Genomic DNA, 17,827 nt, shown 5'->3' on the forward strand with positions numbered 1-17,827 from the left:
AGCTGTTTAGATTTTATTCTTCATCTAGGATTAGGACTAATAAACTCCATTTTAAAACTAAATTATCCATTTCATCTAGACATAAGCACATCCATAGAATTGTTTAAAATAGTCTTTAGTCCATCTCATTTCTCTGCATGTGTTTCTCTTATTTTTCTTGGTTAGATTAGCTTGTGGTCTTTTATTATTATTTAAGAACTGGCTTTTCATTTTCTTTACTATAAAATAATTATGTAACTATCCTTCTGTATACTTGAAACCTTCTCCCATACTGGCCTTTCTACTGGAAGGGCTAGCATTGGAAATAAATTTATTTAGCCATTTATATCCTTACAGCCTTAATAACTATAACTGCATTTTAAAAACCTATTTAAGTATAATAAAATTCATAAGTATACTGTTTGATCTTTGGCTAATAATGATAGCCATGTAACTGCCACCCCATCATGATATAGTTGCTGCACCCTATTTTAGTCAGTTTCTGAACCTCCTCCCTAATCAACTACTGTTCTGATTTCTGTTACTACCAATTACTTTCGCTTGTTCTATAAGTAGAACTGTACAGTATGTACTGTATCTGGTTTCTTTAATGCAGTTTGAGTTAATTTTTAAAGGCAAACCTACTTGGTTGGGTAAAACATCCTCTGTAGTAAATTCAGGCCTTCTAGAGGGAGGAATTGGTACTGCCTGCTGAAAGGATGACCCTGTGATGGCCACAAGATTCCAGATTGGGAATTATCTTCTCTCGGTTTATTGAAAATAACATTTCACTATCTTCAGATTTCCAATGTTATTGAAGTCAGTTTTGGCCTATTATTGCTTAAAGGTAATTTTTTGCTTTTGGGGGGGAGGCTATTTTTGAGATGTTTATCTTTTTTGTAGACTCACCATGATATATATTTCTTTATTCTGATTTGCATTTGTGGGTCTTGCATCCATGCTTTATTGTCTGATTATTTGGCATTGATAAAACATCTTATTCAAACTGTTTCTGCAGCATTTTTCTCTTCATTTGGAACTTCAAATATATTTATTATATGTTTTTTGATAACTTCTATGGAAATTGTTTATTTTGTATATGTAAAATATACATATACAAAACATATATGTAAAATATACATATACGAAACATATATGTAAAATGTACATATACAAAACATATGTGTTTTATATATGTATATTTTAGATCTTATATCATTTGTCTCTTTCTCTTGTGTCTTCATGGCACACTCTAGAAAGTTTTTTCAACTTCTTCCAGGTCACTAACTTTCTCTGTATCTGTATCTAATATGTTATTAAACCCTACCATTGAGGTTTTTCAATTTTTTGTCACTGGATTTTAACCTCTTGGATGGCTCGTCTTCTTTCAAATCTGTTGTTTCAATTTCTAATCTTTGATCTATTCCTAGAAGCTGGAGTCCAGTTGGTCTTTTCATTGTCTGCTGGTTTTAGCTCATGTAGTTTGTTCATATGCTTGGATTTTCTGTGTGCTGAACAAAGTGACCCTTTGAGAAATTCAAAGATTAAGGTAACAGTTCCAGAGTATTTGTTTGCTTCTGTCCGAGGACTTTGAGTCATTCACAATACAGGGTGGCAATATTGTTGGATGCAGTAATCCAGCTTTAGAACTTGAAATTTTCTGCGCATTGTGATAGGAAGCCAGGTCGCAGTCCATGCAAGGACTGGTTTTCTGCTAGTTCACTCTTCTCAGGAGCTCTGAGCTAAAGTGGGAGGTCTAGGCTTAAATCCTTGTCTTCACTGAGCTTCAGTTTTATCACCTTGAATTAAAGCAAGTATCTTCTTATCTACATATGGAAAAACTGTTGCCCAGACAGGGGAGATAGTTCTTCCACATTCCACAATTGGTGTATAACCACTATAAAATAGAATCTGGGCTTTTCAAGGCTGCTTTTACCTGAGCTTTCAATTTGCAACTTGTATATAGGGATTTATATCCCCAAACACCCTGCTTACCATGCATGTTAAAAAAAAACTCTACCATCCTTATCATACTTGCCATACTAAGAAGGAAGAATCCGAATTAAGAAAGAATACCGAGACACCAGGGGAGGCTGGTGCATGGCAAGGGGAAGGAAGGCTGGAGGGCAAGATCGAGCTAGAAGGGATTGTAGAACCTAGGGAAAGTAGCATTGAAAGTATCCTGGTCTAAACAGAATAACCATGTGCTGGATCACAAATTAGCAGGAGATCATCTTCTTCCTAGTTCATTTCCCATGTTCACGCCCCCTTCCCAGCTTCTACTGTTTGTCTGTCCTTCAGCTCTTATCAGAGAGCTGTTGGCACCAGCTGGGCTGGTTCTAAGATACCACTTCTAGCTGCTATAGAAGGCCCCTTAGTGTGGCTTGAGAGGTAGCTGCTTGGAAGCTGAGGAATATTAAAACTAAAGGTATGGGCAATTAGACTCAAGGAGAAGGTTGGTATACTCCAGTACCAGACAATTTGGGGACATCATTGCTTTTGTGGAACAGCATTATTCACAATAGACTTTTCCTATAGATAAGACAGGTCTTGGCAGAAATCCAACTGCCAGGTGTCTTTATGGCATTGCCACATACTCAAGTTCCTTATATCAGAAAAGATTTTACCAGGAAACACACTTTTTTTAATTACTGGACTTGGTCCCCATTTTCTGCTCCATAAACCTGCCTGGTGAGGTTCTCATTCCGACTTTGTTAAACAGGCTCCTTCCTCCAATAGCTTGTTGGGCCACCCTGGCCTCTAGCCTCCCTACCCCATCTTGATCCCTGTTATCTGTGTACCTAGAGCATCTGGCAGAGAGCTAAGTGGGTGAGACAGAGTAATGGAACCTTTGTAATAGCAAAGACTTCCGGGACAAGAAGTCCAAGAAAAATCCCTAATCCAGCCTGAATTGGAATAACTGCTTAAATTTTGGACTGTGTGCTAGTGTAGCTGAAACTACAGAGGTACCATGTCTTTAATTAAGGTGACATGGGACAAAGACACTAATTAGGTGATAGCTACTTTCTTTTTCAACAGAGGTCATCTCTACCATCTTGACTCCTCAAGACCAACATAGATGATGGGCACCACCTTGTAGAAGGTAAAATCAAAGGAATCTCACTTGCCCCTTGAACTGCTCCTCTATGCTTATCCCAGCATCTGGAAGGACAGTGTGTCCTACTTACCCCTAGGGCTGAGAGCCCACATTGAAATACTCTTATATCTAGGGGTGGGAGTTCAGGCAAGAACAAAGCTTTTGCTTGCGGAACAAGGGATTAGTCCAGGCATAAGAGCTCATGTCTGTTCACTTTTTAAGTGGTGTGTTACCAACACTGGTGAGTTACAGTCGATAAAAGGTAGGCATCCCGAGTCAGAACTGGGTACATCTTTGGTCCTGTGGCTTCATCTGGCTGTTACTCTATATTCCAAGGTCAAAGTCCTAGGTCATGGCTCATGTGTTCATTGACTCGGGGACATTTTCATGGATGTGCCTCTCCCACTAGTTACCTATGTGCCAGGCACTGTGCTAAGGATGTAACGATGAAGGCTGACCCAGGCAGGTACTGAACAAGTAACAGCATTAAGTGTCATTTAGGAGAAGTACAGGTTGCTGTGGGAACATCACAAGCAGATCGAACATAGTTTGGAGAAATTGGGCAGAGTGTCTAGTACTTTGAAGTGCTGGTGCCACAAACCTGTAAAAGAAATAACCAAGGAGTGACATATGTTGGTCAGGGTAATATGACTTAGAAGAAGGACTTAGAATATGGAATTTGGTGGAAGGTACATGAATTTAGAATGTTTAGAAAAAGAAGAATTGGAGACAGGGATATGAGGACTGTCTTATAAAGCAGTAGTCCCTAAACTTTTTGGCACCAGGGACCAGTGCTCCTATGAGAATCTGATACCTGATGGTCTGAGATGGAGCTGAGGAGGTGATGCTAGTGCTGGGGAGCGGCTGCAAATATAGATGAAGTTTCACTCGCTAGCCAGCCACTTACCTCTTGCTGTGCGGCCCCATTCCTAACAGGCCACGGACCGGTACAGGTTTGTGGCCCGGGGGTTGGGGACCTCCATCGTAAAGAACTACCGATAGCTATTGGCTTCAATTTTACTTACATTGTAGCTTCTCGTTATCTAATTTTTGTTCGCTTGATCTTTTGAGGCTTTAAAAGGTATTTCTTAGATCTTAGCCTGCATTTTGTGTCTCTTTCAGACAGAAGGTTGGTCTGAATAGTCAGGGGTCCTCAAATTATGTATAGTCTTAGGTACATGTTAGAACTGAAAATTCTCGGGCCTCATACCCAGGCTTACTGAATCTACGTCTGGTGATGAAGTCGAGCCATCTCTGCCCTGACAAGCCCTCCAAGTGATTTTTGTGGGCTTTAAAGTTCAAAAAGCATGTATCCAGCCCATGGTTACTAGTGACAGAAGTCTAAGGCAGTTGTCATAGTGAGCAGGTTGAAGGCATTTACAGGAAGTGATGCAAGGAAGGAAGATGAGAGGACTGAGCGCTGACCATCTAGTATAGCCAACTTGGGAAAAGCAGGCAAAAAGAAGGGCTGATGTTCTAGAACGGGTTGTCGAAATTTGTAAAAGGCCAGATAGTAAATATATTAGGCCTTGTAGGTTATATAGTTTGTGTCACAACTATTCAATTCTGCCATTGGAGTACAATGGCAGCCATAAATAATATATGTAAACCAAACAAATGTGACTGTGTTCCAATAAAAATTTATTTACAAAAAGAGGTGGCAGGCTGGATTGGGCCCTTGAACAGTAGTTTACTGCCCCTCTATTCTAGCCAAACGATTTACTCAGTATTCTTTCCCTTCCATTCCCTTTCCTTTCCAGCATCAGAATCCCTTTTCTCTCTTAGAATCTTATAAAGCAGGAATTACTCTGGTTGAAGCACAAGGTGGAGAACTTGGAGTCTTTTCCTCAAAGTGATCCCTAGGGCTCTGCCTCAGGACATATTTTAATGCTAAAAAGCACAGTGCTGCAGTGTCTGGGATTGGGACCATTTAGGCATTGCCCTTGAATGAATGGGTAACTGTTCCTGAACCAATTAGAGCCTGTAACCAAGGCATGGAGGTGGGAGGAACCAAAGGCCAGCCTGAGAGCAGGCCTGGATGTGAGGGTCAGGGAGTGTTTCCTCTGCTGCAGTGCACGGTCTCTCTCTTCTCTGCAGGTTCAGGCCAGCCTGTTGAAGCTAAAATGAACACCCAGACTAGGAGTCACCAATCGGACACCAACTGTAAGAGCTGTGGCCAGATGAGCAGCCAGGGCCTCAGAAACCAGAGCACCCACACCCAGCTGCTGGAGGTGATGCTGTGCTTGCAGCAGACCATAGAGGACTACATCGTGCAGCTGAAGACCCAGCATCCGCAGCAGAGTCTGGCGCTGGAGGAGCAAAGGCACGGTCGGGCCACCAGGGAGGAGGAAGCCATCCTTGTTCATTTAATGTGCCAAGTGGCCAACCTCTTACAGTCTGGGGCCACTGGTGGAGCGGGGCTCCAACTGCCTTGCCCTTCCCTGGGCTCTTATGGTGATGTTGGAGGTGGGCAGCAGGCCCAGTCATCCAGGTGGCCTGACCAGCGAGGTCACCAACTGAGTGATTTGGAAGCTACATCCATCAGCTGCGACCTGTCCAACCGTGGGAATGACATCTTTAACTTATACTCCAGCTTCCAGGACTACGAGAACTACCAAAGAGACAAATACCACGAGGAAAAGAACACCTTGGTGAGGATGGGGTGGGGGGCACACTCCCAACCCCTAGGATTTACTGAGTCCTGTGCCAAGTACTGTGCTCTCTCACTTACTCTTCCCGGTCCCAAAAGTAGGTGCTATTATCTCCTTATGGATAAGAGAATGGGCACAGAATAAAGTGACATGCCAAAAAAAGGCGAAGAGCCAGGTCTGGGTTCCTCTCCTCCCCTCTACCTACTTTCCCTACATCCCTGCTCTTACCCACTGGGAGTCACTGTGGTCACAGGCGGAAGTGAACCTGCCTGCATGGAACTCCATCTAGTGATGACTGCAGTCAGCCATTGGGAAATGAACTTCGATAATGTTTCTGGAATCACTAACGGATGCCTGCTTTGGGTGGTCTGGGAAGGTGTCTTAAAGGCTATCAGCCAGCCTATGGTGGTGATGGGAGGCTGGGTCCTCCAGGAGGGAGAACAGCATTGTGAAAGCTGGAAGATGGAATATGGCTAGAGGAGGGAAAGTCAGCGCTGCGACGAGAGGTGTGGATGGGCATAGGCCACTGGGAGGTGTGAGGATGTTTATTCATTGGTGACAGGGAGCCAATGAAAGGCTTCCAGCAAGGGAAGTTTGCAACAGGTCTCCAGCCAGAGGGTGGAGGACCGCATGAGTCATACCTTCGCTTCTGTTTCTAGCTAAGTGACCTGTGGTTGGCGGCCATGTGCTTTTCTGGGGACCAAGCGAGTTAGGTATCTCTTTGGGCACTGAGGGACTGTATCTCCTCCAATAACTCGAAGGGCCCTTACAAGGAAGTGGAAATCGCAGAGATGGGTATGAGGCAGTGACTGTGGTGCTTAAGGATCCAGGCTCTAGGGCCAGGCAGGTAGAGTCTACCCATCACCAAGGTTGTGTGACTAGTAGGTTATTCCACCTTTTTGAACTTCACTCCCTTTAAAGCAGGAATCATAATAGAACCTTTTACTCAGGAGTTGTGAGAACGAAGGCAACTCACATGGAGTACTTAGTCTAGTGTCTGGCATATGATAAGAATTCAATGCCTGGTTCATTATATAACTATTATTATTTCCTCCACTCCCCAGACTGTAAGAGGTTGGCCACTTGGCACATTAAATGAAGTGGCTCTCAGTGGGGAAACTTACGAGCTGTAAGATTTGGGGATTGTGGAAAGTTTTTTAACACTTCAAGTTGTTAAACATGGATTGAATTGTCTGATGGGCAGTGAGCTCTCCATTTGAAAGTATCTGGGGTGAGTACTTTGTGACATGTTCTAAGGGGTCCATCTAGGGACCAGGCAAGAGGACTGATGTTGGATTCCTTCTACCTCCAGGGCTTCATTAACCTTGGGACCAGTGAGAACAAGCTCTGCATTGATCTCATGACTGAAAGGGTAAGCCAAGTTCCTGGCTATGCTGGGACCACCGTCAGCCTCAATCCCCCTAGACTGTTAATCAGCCAGTGGTAGATATAAGTCTGGGATTTAAGAGATTAGGGAAGGAAGTGGAGGAAATAGCTTCTAGAATAGCACATTTGTCCTTCTGGATTTGCTGTGTTCAGGGTGTTCTCTGGATGGGTATAAGGTGAGTAGGCTGCCAAGGGATCCTCTGGCCCAAGTGTAGGGTTGGGGAGGTTCTTAAACACTTTTCGGTAAGTAATCTGTGTAATCTGAGAAGAGTGGGACCCCCATTCATTCAGGAGCACACAGCTTGTGTCCTCATTGTCCTTCTGGGAGGCCCAGTGTCATAGAGCAAATACCAAATGCATCCTAGGAGCAGGGTGAAGACCGTTGGGCTTCTCTGGTCTGGTCTGTCTGTCCTCACATTCTATTTGTCAACAGTTAAGTCGGAGTGACATGAACTACATTGAAGATGCCCTTCTGCAATATTCCAAAATTAGAGGACATTCATTGTAAGTAACCTCAAGATCTATGGTCTCTTGTCCCACGAGCACCTGACCTAATGCAAGGAAGTTCTCAAGGTGCTAGATTCTTGGTTGGCTGCCTCCTTGTTTCTTTAGATAACAATTCTAGAAAATGCCTAGAGGACAACATTAGGAGGCTGCCTGGTGTAGTGAAATAGCACTGCCCTATAATTCAAAAGTCCTGAGTTCTCGTTGCAATTTATTATCTGTTCCCCGGGGAGTTGATAGCCACAGTCAGTAGCGCTGTGACATGACTGGATGCTTTGACCTTTGGACGACACTGAATTCTAGACCTGGAAACCACAAGGTCTCTCTGGGTCTGTTCACAGCCTGCTGGAAGAAGTGGCCCAGTTCCTGACCTACTACTGCAAGTCACCCACCCAGCTTGATCCAGAAAACGTGAGTCAGTCTCCCAGCCTCACTGCCATTCTAGAGGAGGGCTGTATTCTTGGGGGACTCACTACATTTTCTGGATGGTACAGGGAGAACACATAGAGACCTTCAGGACAAGGACATAGTGAAGGCCAGTAGGTCCCAGCTGTTGAGGCTCCTGGTGCCTGTCCCTCCATGGGGAGGGAGACAAGAGGGCTAGTGTTTCTTTCATGGGGATTGGTTTTTGACTCCTGCCTACTATCATATTCTTCAGGTGGTGGTTCTAAATGGTTGCTGCTCTGTCTTCTCTGCGCTGACCATGGTTCTGTGTGATCCAGGTGGTAAGTCAATGGGCTCTGCTCTCCCTCAGGGAAATAGCAGCACATGGATACTGGGCCAAAGGGAAGAAGAGCATCTTGACTCAAGGCCTTTCCCCTACAGCGCTGTGAATCTCTGACACTGATAAGAATGTCTTCCTGCTATTTCTGTAGGAGTAAAGGACTTGGATCTCCATTTAGTATAGAAGGAAAATATATGACAGTCATCAAGGAGGTATGGCCCAGGAGTGGTGACAGAGGGAGCCAACTCATATTATTAGCTAGGCTTTGGGGCTCGACTCCAAATGCAGAGAGCACTGGTAAACAGGCTTTGTCTACATAGATTTTCTACCTTCTTATCTTCCTCCTAAAAAAAAATCTAATCAGTTCAAGACTAAATAAGGCTGAAAGATCTGATTTCATTCTCCCTCCTAACGATGCACAAACAAGAGTGTCAGATCCTAATGAGCTCCGGCCACATGGATGGGAAGGGAAGAAAAGAACATATGTGATCACCAGGTACAAATAACCTGAGTCGTGTGGAGAGATGAGAGCCCTCCCTGGGCAGGGACCTCAGTCTCTGGCATTTGCCCTGAAGCTGACCAGATTTTGTGAATGACCAGTGCTACTCCTGCTAGTAAGCCTGGTTTGGTTTGTACCCTGGTTTCTGAGCCATTCATAGCAATATTCTTCCCTTGTGTCCTTCTCATGTACCCCCAAAGAGGAAACTTGGGTTTTATTTCCCAAATATTGTTTGTAAGAATGGACAACTTTTACAGAGCCTGAGCCTAAAAAGCATTAATCCCCAAGTAGGAGAAATAACTTCCTTTGTTTTTAGGAGTTCTGGCGGGTTCTGATTAAGAGACCCAGGACTGACAGCTTTGTTTCTCTGTGCTTCCAGATGGCTTTTTGATCCCCACCCCCTTCTATGGTGGCTTCAGCTTTACTACCCATCTGTATGCGAAAGTTGAGCTCATTCCTGTCCACCTGGACAGTGAGGTCAGAATGGGGTCCCTTCTGATCAGCCCTCCTAGGCAATGGAATGTCCTGGGGGTGTTTCGAAGGTCTGGGTGGGGGCTTGTTTTCCTCCCGTATAAATGATAGAGGGCACAGGATGGAGAAATTAGGGCAAAGAAGGCCTGTGGGACTGGCACCCTGGGTATGAAGGCAAAAGATTGCTCAGGGTTTCTAGGAATGAGGAATCAAAGCTTAGAAGCTCTCAGAGAGGCAGTCCTCAGGCAGGGTTTGTCTTCCAGATCACTGATGTGAACACCCATCCATTCCAGCTTACTGTGAGCAAGTTGGAAAGAGCCCTATTTGAGGCTAGGCTTCAGGTAAGTAAGGAACCATGTGTTCAGGGGGGCACTGCTGCCCCCGAAAGGGGCCCAGTACTGAGATTCTGCTCCAACTTGCTCACCAAGGCAGTGTGGGCTTCTTCCTCAGAAGAGGCAGAGAACCAGGAACATGTCCCCCTAGGAGCTTGAGCCCTGTCTGTGGCAGCCCCCAGAGCTCCTTCCTACTCCTCTGTGGGCAATATGGCAATGGCTTTGAGATCCTACCTTGGGCTTCATTAGGTGTTCTATATTTGGTGTCCTGACTGATCCTTGGCTGAACTTGAGATAGAAGTGATAGATTTGTGTTCACTGGATTGTTCGGTTCTTTCTAGTGTAAAAAGGTCAAAGGCCTTGTGCTCATCAACCCTCAGAATCCCCTGGGAGACATCTACTCCAGAGACTCCCTGAAGGAATACCTGGAATTTGCCAAAAGGTAATAATTCAACCCCCTTGAGACTAGACAGATTCCCTAAACCGGGTTCCCATTGCTTGTGGTCAAGAAGTCAGAACCAGAACTGATTTACCCCGCATGTTCTTACTACTTACTGTACTCAGCAAAGTCATGTTCAGCTAACTGAAATTGGGATGAAGGAAATGCACCCACATGCTTATTGCTTCGACCAAGCTTTTTCGCCATTTCTTTTCTAGTCTTGTCCACGACAGACATAATGATCATACAGGTTTTTGCTTTTCTACTTCTTGTAGTATAAGCACTTTCTCCAGCATCTGTCTCCCAAGGTACTTGGCCTAAGGTGCCAAGGAAGACAGATCTCAGATCTTTTGGGGTGATGATGAAGACGTGTCCCTAAAGCACCTTCATATCCCACTTGTAAGATATGTTCACATCAGATGTCCCTGGAGTCTTGAAACTGCCCTACTAGGTAGGGTAGATAATCTATTTCCTAGAAGAGATGCACTTGTTCAAGCCTCAGAACTAACCCAGACCAATGAAGGGCAGAGCATGGGGACAAGAGGAAGAATGCTGGAAGTCTGTGGGCTGGAATTTGACAGAACGGGATTCATATCCCAGCTCTAAAGCCTGCTAAGTGAGGGAATTAACTTTACATCTCAGAAACTTTGTTTCCTCATGTGTGAAATGGGGATAACAGTACTGCCTCAGGGGACTGTTGGGAGAATAAGCATGATGGGCATAAGCCCTTCGCCCACTTCAAGCCACTGTTTGATTCAGACCCTGGATGGGAACACCTGACTGTACCAGATAGGAACCTTGGGGACACCCAGCCATTTTCCATTGGTCTCTGATTGATAGTTAAAAGGTTGGGTATGATGTTCTCTGGTATGTCTTTTGAGTTTTATCCCTTCCCAGTACTTCCAAGCCGGGTCTAAAGGTCCCTTCTAGTGTACCAGCCGCTCTCCCTCACAGTAACTGTTGGAAGGGTTGCATGGGCTGCTGGGGCGGTGGGAGTATCTGACCTGCACTCAGAGTTGACCCTCAGGAATGTGAGCTAAGATTAGAGACAGAACCTTGATATTGTTCTCCCTTTTTTCGCCTCACTTGCAGGTACAACCTACATGTGATCATAGATGAGATTTACTTGCTGTCTGTGTTTGATGAATCCATCACATTCCACAGTGTTCTGAGCATGGAAAGGTAAGTTGGTCTCAGTTGGAGTTGTAATGAGAACCATGAGGCTCCTGCTTTTGCACGGTGAGGTCATGTATCATAAATTTATTTGGCTAAGTGCTAGGAACTGAGTTAAGTGTGAAAATTAGCAAAGTATGATTTCTTTTTCCTCTCAAGTACTTTTTTGTCTAAATGCTATTTTGTACACAAGATAACTTTACGGCAAGGTAGAAAGTGCACTGTCAAAAGTCAAGATAAACCCCTACAAAAGGTCAGGGTAGGAATATCCTGATCAGTAGAATACACAAAGAGAATAAAAATAGGGCAGAACTTTCTTAGGGATCGTATTTGGCCCTAGGATAGAATCCCAGCAGCCAAAGTAAGGGATGGTCACGTCTGGTTGAAGGAGCAGCTTTACCAATGGTGGAGCATAAGAAATAAGTGAGCACATTTAGACACAGTGGGAGCCCACACTCTGAAGAGCCAACTGCCGGGGAGGTGGCTTTGGATCAGCTGTGAGAAGGCTGTGAACCAGGCTGAGGATCCTGGACTTCATTTAGAGAGCACTTGGGAACCGTTCCATTTTTTTTTGCCGCCCAAATACCGGGCAACTGTCTCTTGAACTTTGGGCCTAGCTCAAGTTCTAGTTCAAGTTCCTGTTTTGTCTAGGAAAGACCTCAAGTCAACTTTTCTCTTTACTCTGTATAGCCCCAAGTATTCATCCTTCAAAGATTTCTCCATAATCTTGATGGTACTCTCTTCTCTCCAGTTTGCCTGACCCCGAGAAGACCTATGTGATCTGGGGCCCCAGTAAGGTGAGCCCCGGCTGCTTGTTATTTGGGTAGGAAAAGGAGGGAAGCCAGGAACAGAAGGCAGATGAACCAGGTATTCCCTCCCCTAATTCTCTTCCCCTAGGATTTTGGGATCTCCGGCTTCCGTTGTGGTGTACTCTACACCCACAACAAGAAGGTGGTCTCGGCCATAAGCATTTTCGGCTACCTCCACGGCATCTCTGGCATTGCCCAGCACAAGCTGTGTCAGCTACTCCGTGACAGAGGTACTGTGCTCCATCCAGGCATCTTGGCAGACTCATGACCATGGAGAATTCCTGGGTCTGCGTGGGCCTCTGATGTGCCTTCTGTACACTGACACCCTGTTCATTGTCTTGGGTTTTATGGTGGAGGACAGGAAGTTTGAAGGAGGGCAGGATGCAGCTCAGCTGGTACAGTAGGGCGTAGACAGAAGAGGAAGGTGCTGGGCTAAAACACAGGATGGGCTTTAATTTTTGGCTGCCTGGTAGCTCGTGTTCTGCCTGGAAAGGGGATAGTCAATCAACTGGGACTTAATTAAGGTGGGAACTTCAGAAACCTATTTTCCATCCCTGATGCCCTGCTTGCTCACACAAAAATTGTGAAGAAATGCCCTGACTCCTTAAGTGTGACTTGACTTCATCTTATAAAGTGGCCAAAGGAGAACTCTAATATGGGCAAGTTGGTGTAGCTACTACATCTGTGGCACCTGAATTCACCTGCCCCCTTTGATCTCATGTGAATGCTGGCTTCAGAGAGAACTTCTTTTAATGCCATGGCCCAAACTTATACAAGGCCCCCTTTCTTTAATTCCTTGTATTAGAGCAGATGCCAAAGCTAGAGGATTTAAATTAAGAGCTGGAATATAATGAAATATATGAAAATAACCAGATAAGCTGGTTTAGAAAATAATTTACTTTCAACTTTAGGCGAGTGAATGGGTAGGTAGGAGAAATCCAACTAGACACTTCCCTACATGGGACCAGGCCCTTTGATATTTGGCAGAAACCAGCCCCTTGAACACTGGTTCTCAGTCTCAGATGCACAAGGGAATTACCCTAGAGGTTCTGATTTAGATGATCTGGGGCTGCAACCTAGGCATTAAGACTTTTAAAAGCTCTCCAGGTGGTTCCATGTGCTGCCAATGCTGAAAACAACTGGGCTGGGATGACTCTCAAGTATTTCTAGGTTCCTCAGAGTCCACCATGTAAAGCTGTAAGGCAGGAGGTAACAGGAGCTGTAAGTGCTCACGACTTGCTCAGTTGACAACAGCAGCACAACCCAATATAGGAGAGAATCTGACTTCTAGTCTCTGGAGTGCTAACTCAAACAGAACACTCCTCCTGGTTTATCGAGAGGCCTGATATCTTCAACAGTGCTGTAGGTAGATTAGTGTTGGGAATGGATGCCATCAGCTCAAATATAATAGAGTCAGTCTTGGATAGAAATAGTTGTCAGGAAGCCCAGATAGGGAGAATTTGGTAAGGAACTCTTGGCTGATCTCTGTCACAAAACCTGTGACAGCATTCTTCCTCCGCCCCTCCAGAATGGATTGACAAAGTCTTCCTGCCCACCAATCGCTCCCGGCTGCAGGCAGCTCACAGGTACATCGCTAACAAGTTGAAGGCGATGAAGATCCCTTTTCTCAGTCGTGTCTCCGGGCTTTTTATCTGGATGAACTTGCAAAAGGTGAGCTCTGGGAGTGAGGTCAGGAGTTCTTGGGCAGATTCTGCTGATGAGTCTCAGGCTCATCCCTGTCCCTCTGCCTTGCCTAGTACCTGGACCCGTGCACATTTGAGCAAGAGCTGCTCCTCCATCGCTGCTTCCTGGACAACAAGCTGATGTTGTCCCATGGCCAGACCTTCATGTGTAAGGAGCCTGGCTGGTTCCGCCTCATCTTTTCGGATAAGCCCTTCCACCTGAAACTCGGTGAGCAGTGCTAAGCTCCCAATCCTGGCATCTTTCAAAGGTGCCCCATTTACTCCTATAACCTAATAATTGAGTCTTCCTTATTGGCTTTTGGCAACCTACAGCTACAGCCTGTATACCATAGAAGGTTTACACTTTCATATTTTAAGTTCCCTTGCAAACAGGGAGTATAGGCACCTACCGTTGAGCAGGACATTGGGACTCTAAGCTGATCACAAGTGGCACTTTGCCCTGTGGGGCTTGAAGTCCAGTAGGTGAGATAGACAGGTAGATGATCATGGAGGTCCCTGTATGTTATCTTGTGGAGTTCAGATTCTCCTATGAAGGTTATGGAGAACATGACATTCATTTAACAATGATCTCTTGCATCTCACCACCTGCTGGACACTGTTGTATCTACTGGGAATAGAGCAGTGATGAGGGAACATTTATGCTTCAGAAATAGATTTTGAGCTAATGTGTAGAACAGACTGAGTGAAGGGACACTAGAGGCAATAGAAAACTTGATGATGTCAAGGCCAAAGCCAGGTTACAGGATTTGATATGAGACAGGAAGGTGTCTGGCAGGCAGATGCTGGACAATGAAGCTGAAAAGGAGCCATTAGGGATGAGGTTGGTAGACTTGGAAATCTATTTCAAAGAAGGGCGGGCAGAAGTTCAGCATCTCTGAACAAGAGGCTCCATGATGGTCTACCGTGACCTGGGAATGTCTGGGGACCACTGCAAACCCACTAATTCTTTCTTTCTCTGTCTCCATTTGGACCCTCTAGCCATGCATCGATTCTCTCAGACACTAGAGCAGAAACAGGATCAGACAGAGAAGCAACTGGAGGATGCACTAAGGGACTAAGCCCTCGGCCTCCCAACCAGCAGCTACAGATCATCACATGCTCAGGGAGTCCCGACATCAACCTCTGGTCTGGAAGGCTGGGGACTTGGCCTGGTGCTGTGACAGAGCAAACAGTAGGCTTCTCCAGAAATTAGCTAGTCTGGCCCAGTCATCACCCTTCTTAAGTTGTGCATCTGTCGTTTTCAGAAGCCTTGCCTCTTTTTATTCTTTGCTAGCCATTGTGTGTGTATAAAATGTTTTTATGGGGGTTAGAGTGGGAAAGACTAGAGAAATAAAGCATTCTCTGCATTCCTATTTAGATGGGGTTATTTTTATATTCTATGCCTAATAAATTCCATATTCTCTTAAATTCTAGGCCTGTTTTATTTCTTCATAATCACCTTGGGGGGAACTATTTAATTTTTTTGTCCTTTTTACTTTTAAATTCTAAAGCAGGTTATATATGAAGAATACTGTGAATGTGAGTTCATTGGATGAATATGGGAGCTTATGGGACCGGAAGAGGTGAAGAAGGGAACCAGAAAGGCTCTTGGGAATCTCTGTAATGGGAGACTCAAGGCAGTTTAGTATGCACATATACACGCCTATATACGTATCATTGTATATCCTTGGAAAAGATAGCCTAGAACAAAGGCAGCCAGTGCCCTCCACTTGTAAGACAGGCAATAACATGAGAGACCCAGGAAGAATCATCTCCTGACAGTGACTGTGACCTTGCCGAATTCACTTATTAGACTTTATTGTTTTGGAGGGAATTTATTTACACAGTCAGGTTGCCTATAAATGAAAATTGTTTTCCTTCTTTTTCAGCATTTATCTATTTTTCTGTTCTAATTGCATTGCCTGGAATCTCCAGGACAATGTTAAAAAGTGGTGAGAGGGGACATTCTTGTCTTGTTCTCGCTCTTAGCAGGCTTGAGTTCAATCTCTTACTCAAGCATAATGTTGCTGTATTTTTCACACTGCCCATTACCAGATAGCAAAATTTCCTTCAATTCTAGTTTGCTGAGTGTTTTACCATGAATGGGAGTTCAATTTTGTCAGATGTTTCTACCTGTACCTGTAGAGATATAATTCCTTACAATTATTAATGTGGTAAATTACATTGGCTTTTTAAATGTTAAGCCAATGTCATGATCTTGCCATAAACCCCATATAGTTATGATGCATCATCCTTTTATATATTGTTGGATTTCATTTGATATTAAGAATTTGTGTATGTGTGTTAAAATATATCTAACATGAAACGAACCATCTTAACCATTTTAAGTGTATAGTTCAGTGGCATTAAGTGCATTCACATTGTTGTGCAGTCATCACCACCATCCATTCCCACGACGCTTTTCATCTTGTAAAATTAAAAATCTATACCTATTAAACAATAATGCCCTATTATCTCCTTCCCTTTGCCCCTGGCAACCACCATGCTACTTTGTCTCTGTGAGTTTGTCTACTCTAAGCACTGCATATATGGAATCATACAGTGTTTGTCTTTTTGTGACTGGCTTATTTCACTCAGCATAATGTCTTCAAGTTTCGTTCATGTTATAGACTGTGTCAGAATTTCCTTTTTAAGGCTGAATAATTTATTGTATGTATATACAATGTTTCGCTTATCCATTCATCGTGTTGCTTCCGTGTTTTAGCTATTGTGAATAATGCTGCTATGAACATGGTGTACAAATATATCTTTGAGATCCTGCTTTCAATTATGTTGGGAATAACCCAGAAGGGAAATGGCCGGGGTATATGGTAATTTTTAATTTTTGGAGAACCCTCCATACTACTTTCCATAGCAGCTGTATCATTTTACATTACCACCAACAGTGCTCACTTTCCCCACATTCTTGCAAACACTTGTTTTCTATTTTTTGGATAGCAGCCATCTTATGATTGTTAGTTGCATGGCATATTATTTTCCAATTTTACTTTTAACCATTTGTCTTTTTATTTAACGTGTGTTTTGCAAACACCATATACTTGTATCTTGGTGTTTTATCCAGTCTGATCTTCTAATTGGTCCTTAGTCATTCTATTTAATGTAATTATTAATAGGGTTGAATTTAAGTAAACTATTATCTATTTTCTATTTGTGTCATTTTTTCTTGCCTTCTTTCAGATTAATCAAGCATTACTTAGTATCCCATTTTATTGTCTTTTTTGTTTGTTTTTTTTACTTATACCTCTTGATTTTTAAAAACATTGTTTGCTCTAGGAATTGTGTGTGTGTGCGTGTGTAGATATGTATATCTACATATGTTTATCTACACACACACACACACACACACACACACACAATTTCCAATGCCTGAAGTGAGAAATCCACAGTCCTTATCATAGTTTATTTACAAACATTCATGACCTGACCCCTGCTTGTATCTCCAGTCTTTCTCTTAAACCTGGCAAGTTCCAGAGGTGTTGGATTTGTACTGTTCATTAATTTCCTACACGGACTCTAACCTTCAAGGCCCTATTGAAATATTCCATCTGCTCTAACACCCCACTGTCCAGCTAGCTAACTAGAACTCATCCTTCAGAATTGAACTATCACTTCCTAAGTGTTCCGCATGAATGGAAGCATGTGTAGTGCACATGTTTGTGGGGTGGGGTTAAATCTTCCTGCTATATGCTTCCATGGCACTCAGCAATCGCTTTCTTAACAGTTATCACATTTGTATGTCTGCCTTCCTGTCAACCATGCAGGCCCATTGTTTGATTTGCTCATAGCTGTATCCCAGCACTTTGTAGAGATCTGGCACGATACAGGCGTTCAGTAAGAGTACTTATTTGAATTAATTAGAATTCTATGATTTAAATGAACAAAATGCTGAGGACAGAAAACGTCATGAGAGTTGCTCGAGGTCACAATGTTAGTAAGTGGCAAGGCAGAAGTGAAGCCCGTGGACTGATTGGTCGGTCAGAAGACAGTCAAGTCTTCCCAGCCATACTTTTTAGGAGGAAACCTGCCGCTGTCCTTTTGGGAGGCAAGACTTCCTACTCAA

General features: G+C 43.9%; 1 protein-coding gene across 4 annotated transcripts in view; it reads left to right on the forward strand.

Annotated features, from left to right (window-relative positions):
• The window catches only part of ACCSL (1-aminocyclopropane-1-carboxylate synthase homolog (inactive) like), an 89,370-nt gene extending 74,196 nt beyond the window's left edge, over positions 1-15,174 (forward strand). For 2 of the 4 annotated variants that reach the window (XM_039867450.1, XM_039867459.1), the window contains 14 exons: positions 5,174-5,727; positions 7,040-7,099; positions 7,547-7,617; positions 7,959-8,028; positions 8,276-8,342; positions 9,220-9,317; positions 9,575-9,652; positions 9,985-10,085; positions 11,175-11,264; positions 12,007-12,052; positions 12,153-12,294; positions 13,593-13,735; positions 13,822-13,975; positions 14,746-15,174. In XM_039867450.1, the coding sequence (XP_039723384.1) occupies positions 5,200-5,727; positions 7,040-7,099; positions 7,547-7,617; positions 7,959-8,028; positions 8,276-8,342; positions 9,220-9,317; positions 9,575-9,652; positions 9,985-10,085; positions 11,175-11,264; positions 12,007-12,052; positions 12,153-12,294; positions 13,593-13,735; positions 13,822-13,975; positions 14,746-14,825 (1,728 nt within the window). In that variant the 5' untranslated portion in view covers positions 5,174-5,199 and the 3' untranslated portion in view covers positions 14,826-15,174. The remainder of the gene's footprint in view (positions 1-5,173; positions 5,728-7,039; positions 7,100-7,546; positions 7,618-7,958; positions 8,029-8,275; positions 8,343-9,219; positions 9,318-9,574; positions 9,653-9,984; positions 10,086-11,174; positions 11,265-12,006; positions 12,053-12,152; positions 12,295-13,592; positions 13,736-13,821; positions 13,976-14,745) is intronic. The other 2 variants (XM_039867469.1, XM_039867480.1) reach the window with 2 other exon arrangements.
• The last annotated feature ends 2,653 nt before the right edge of the window (positions 15,175-17,827 follow it).

This window comes from Pteropus medius, unplaced genomic scaffold (assembly GCF_902729225.1).
Source record: "Pteropus medius unplaced genomic scaffold, Ma_sr-lr_union100, whole genome shotgun sequence".
Classification (NCBI taxonomy): domain Eukaryota; kingdom Metazoa; phylum Chordata; class Mammalia; order Chiroptera; family Pteropodidae; genus Pteropus; species Pteropus medius.